The sequence below is a fragment of the Pinus tabuliformis genome, chromosome 8 (assembly GCF_031772625.1).
Source record: "Pinus tabuliformis cultivar Carrire ecotype Pingquan chromosome 8, CPIR1, whole genome shotgun sequence".
In the NCBI taxonomy this organism is placed as follows: domain Eukaryota; kingdom Viridiplantae; phylum Streptophyta; class Pinopsida; order Pinales; family Pinaceae; genus Pinus; species Pinus tabuliformis.
This window is the reverse complement of record NC_142294.1, coordinates 234,926,152-234,930,408: the sequence shown is the minus strand read 5'-3', so window position 1 is coordinate 234,930,408 and position 4,257 is coordinate 234,926,152. Positions and strand designations below refer to the sequence as shown.

At 33.8% G+C, this 4,257-nt stretch overlaps 1 protein-coding gene across 1 annotated transcript; it reads right to left on the bottom strand.

Annotated features, from left to right (window-relative positions):
- Positions 1 to 1,372: 1,372 nt before the first annotated feature.
- On the bottom strand, positions 1,373 to 3,215 carry LOC149234989 (glucan endo-1,3-beta-glucosidase 2-like). Its single transcript, XM_089368426.1, has 2 exons — positions 3,146 to 3,215; positions 1,373 to 2,802 (listed from the first exon to the last, which is right to left on the bottom strand). Exons 1-2 carry the CDS (start codon positions 3,213 to 3,215, stop codon positions 1,388 to 1,390), a joined length of 1,485 nt encoding a protein of 494 aa, XP_089224552.1. The 3' UTR covers positions 1,373 to 1,387.
- Positions 3,216 to 4,257: the final 1,042 nt, after the last annotated feature.

Below are 4,257 nucleotides of genomic sequence, written 5' to 3'. Positions count from 1 at the left end.
CTGGTGTACCCATTTTCAAAGTCTCTCCTAGTGTTCCCTCCATTACATCAAAAACAATGTTGGGACAAATGGGATCGAACTCTGGAGAGTTTTTCCTGTACATCCTCTAGCTCTCTGTCTACACTAGCTATTCCAACTAAAACATCTTGATGTTTCTCCTCGATTCACCCAATAGAGATCGATATCATCTAAAGTTGTTTTGCGACCATCATAGATACAATCAAAGAAAACAAAGCAAAGAAAACAGGAACACAGAAGAATATGGATGTTGCATCACCATTATTGCCCGATGTTGGTGGAATACTAGTACCACTCAAGCCACCAGATGCAGGTATGCTTGTATTAAGAAGTGATGAACTGCTACTGCTGCAAGTAATTTGGAAAAATCAGAATGCTACAAAACTATAAGCTGAGATATAACATAAAATATATCAAAAATCCAGTAAATCTTGATTCTCAATTCTGTATGAAAACTTGAAAAAGTACTTATTGTAGAACAGAAAAATGAACAAAAGATAGGAGGAGGAATGCGGTTCCTTAGTATATACCTTTGTGGAAATGTGCATGTCCCAATACCTATCATCACAAAATCCGTAAAGGAAGATTTGCATGAGTGCAATGCATTCTCCAGTCTCACACAATTTCAAGCCTCAATTTGTATATCATGTTAACCCATGAAGGGAAGATTTTCGAAAATGTATAATGTCAAGCATATTAATCACAGTCAAATATCTTGAATCTAGCAGAACCAAAACAGTGCACAAAAAACAAAAACGTCTTTTATATTCATATAAACTGGAACAGTAAAATTTGCAGAAGACAGAGTGGGTATAAAGGAAACTTAGTATGCATACCCTTAGCTTCTCATAACAAAATCAATAAAGAAAAAAATAATATGCAATATATCTAGGCATAAATGAAAGTTATGTTGTATGCAGAAGAGCAGATTGCCTACAAATATAACTCTCTCTTAATACATCACACAGTTCCATCATTAAACCAAAAGGAAATATCCTGAACAATACAAGTTATCCATAACGAGTGTTTACATGTGAAGGTTGCATGCAGTTTCAAGGCAGACAACAGGCAGGAAATGGGTCTATAATCATGTCACTTACTTATCATGGTGGAACCTACAATGGGAAAATGTATATCAGCGGAGGATGTCTTTGCATTCAGATGAGCTCAACCAGGCATGGAAGTGGGTAGATGAATCATAAGCATGCAACTCAACTATCATCTAACACAATGTAAAGATGAGACTCAGCGGAAGGTATCCAAGAAGTTGACACAGTGAAACAAAACAAGCAGACAACAAACTATGTAAAAGTGGATAAAACGTTTATCGTCACCACAGGACCATAGGAATCCATATAAACTGAGAAATTCAATGAAAAGAAAAACAGGGGGCAAAAAACAAACTTCGCATAAGGGCATATAGCTTACTTGGATCTTGAGTAGTCACAATTGCATTGCCAGCAAAGTCACAAGTACCAGGGGCCATGCCATTCTTCTTGTAGTAGCTGTCAAAAGCATAGCAAGCATGAAAAAAAACAGTATCTAGGTTATAGCACGTGCCACTTTGTTGAATTGCTGTACAGTCTGCACCTCCAAGCCCGCAAGCATAGTCCAGAGCAACCTGCAAGCTTGAATCAGGGGTACCAGGCTTTGCTACACACCAACTTTGGCTTGAGCTGGTTGTCGGTGTTGTTGTGGTAGATGTTGAGGGAGGGGTGTAAGGGGTAACTGTTGGGGTGGTAGGGGTTGTTGGTGTGATTGTTGTTGGAGGAGGAGTTATTCCTATTAGTGTTGTGGGTGTGGTCGTGATCGGAGTTGGAGGAGTTATTGTAATAGGTGTAGTTGGAAAAGTATCAAGCTGAGATCCCAACTCACTTGTCTTGTTCCTGGTAGAGTTAGCTTTATTGTCCAAAAGCTCCCTAGAGTTTGAGCGGAACAGTTCTTCCCCTTCTCTGCTCAACTCCTTCAGCATAGAAACGTCCAAAGAACTCATTTTCACTATTATTGTCCATATGCGAGCCCTATTCATGCTTTGGGCAAGAACTTGATCCCTGAGATTTTTGGTCATTAAAAAGGTCTTCATTGTTTCGGAAAGCAGACCTTGATCATTAATAACTATGGGAATATCAGGATAGTGAAGAAATGCCATAGCATTTCTGGCAGCAACGACTACAGAGTTAATGAGGTCTTCTTCACTATGTGCAAAATCTCTGTTAAAGTCAGTGTTCAGTATCAGAAAAGAACCTGTCTTTGAGACAAACGCCAGCAGAGGGTGAAGAACCCACCTCAAATCCTTGGTGGAAGAGGATGGAGGCACACTAGATGCATCTTGAATCAAAGTGGATGAAAGTGTGGTTGTGACCTTGATACGCTTATCTAGATTTGCATCCACAAGAGCAGAATAAATGGCTTTCATAGTAGATACCAATGTCGATACTGCTTCTTCTGATATCCCTTGATGGTTAACAATGATACTGGTTATGAGGGTATCAGGCATGAAACCCATGACGTTTTTCTTCAGCCATAATGTTGCTCGTGACTTCAATTTTCCAATGTCCTTCGTTTGCTCATACTTCATACTCACAGCCACCTCAATCCTTGTCCCAGATAAAGCTTCCAAAACAATGGGATTGGCAACCAAGAGCCTAACATGGAGTAGATCATGTTTCATCAGCAGTTCTACAAGCTTCTTAGGAGATGGCAGGGTACTGTCCTTTGAATCATATGACACTCCAATTGATGTTCCTGACAACACATAAATAATATTATAGATCAAACCATAAGCTCAAAAGGAACACAAAACTGTCAAACATTTCTAAACAATGCCTATCATCAGCTCCTACATGCTCGCTAACTGTAACACAGTTCTGGAAGATTGTGCATCGGATACCAAGACCACATTTTCCCATAGGACTGCAGTTTTATTTATGAACTATTGGGCCAAAGGGTCACAGACTCAGAGCCATTCAAATTCTAATCTCACAACGTGCCCTTCTCTGTCACAGTGAACGCCATTGAAGGCACTTGGAGAATCGTTGCTAACTTTAAACTGCCTAGGCACTTGGAGAATCACTGCTAACTTTAAACTGCCTTCTCAGTAATTTGTAATGATTTGTTCAGGGATTACAGGAATTTGTAACAAATTTGGGGATATTTCTGCCGGCTTCATGTAGTGGGTGAAGATTCGAGACCGCCATCATTATGGAGAAAGGCGTTGGCATAACAGTGTTGCGTTGAGGTTTTGCGAGATCCCGGCAATATAACTCGCGCTGCTGCAAAGATTCTCGGTTGAGCCCATGACAAGTAATTGAAAGAGACGCTCCTAATACGAAAATTGTTTGCCGCTGAATGTGAACGACACGTGTCAACCGCAGAGAGAAAAGGACGACGAAAGTTTCTTTCAAAGGAAGGCCTATCGGCCTAAAAACAAAAAAAAAAACATTATAAACAAATAAATAGTAAAAAAAAATATTTAAAAAAAATAGAATATATATATATATATATATATATATATATTCTTAAAAAAAAAAAAAAATACGGAATAGAAAAAATAACATTTAAAATAAACTAAAAGTTAAGTAAGTAAAAAAAATTTAAAAATTAAAAAAAATTGGAAATTAATAAAATTAAATTAAAAACAAACTATATATATATATATCTATATATATATATATATATATATATATATATATATATATATATATATATATATATATATATATATATATATATAATTAATTAATAATAATAATAATAATAATAATTAAAAAAAAACTACTAAAATTAAAATTAAAATGTTGATTACTTAAAAAAAAGTAACTAATCGAATTAATATTAAAAAAAACAAAAATTAACTCAAATTAAAAAAAATAAAAATAAATAAAAAATAAAATAAAAATTATATATATATATATGAAAATTATTTAGAAAAACCAAAAAAAAAACAAAAAAAAATTGAAAATTTAAATTATTGAAAAAAATTATTATTATTAACTCTTTTTTTAACAAATTATTTTTCTTATTTGAAAAAACAATCATTAAAAAATTCTTAAATTTTTTTTAAACGAATTAAAATTTTTAATTTAAAATTTAAAAATTCTAATTTTAATTTATAATTTTAAAATTTATAATTATTATTAAAAAAAAAAATATTATACGATTAAAAAATTTTAATTTAAAATTTTAAAATTTCATAATTATTATTTTTAAAAAATACAATTAAAAATTTTAAAATTCAAA

What these genes read in the sequence shown, in the direction of transcription:
- LOC149234989 (XM_089368426.1), bottom strand. Translation starts at nt 3,215, where the DNA reads ATGGCGGTCTCGAATCTTCACCCACTACATGAAGCCGGCAGAAATATC. An exon ending in CAAATTTGTTACAAATTCCT is followed by an intron (nt 2,803 to 3,145) that starts GTAATCCCTGAA and finishes GTTCCTTTTGAG; the next exon opens with CTTATGGTTTGATCTATAAT.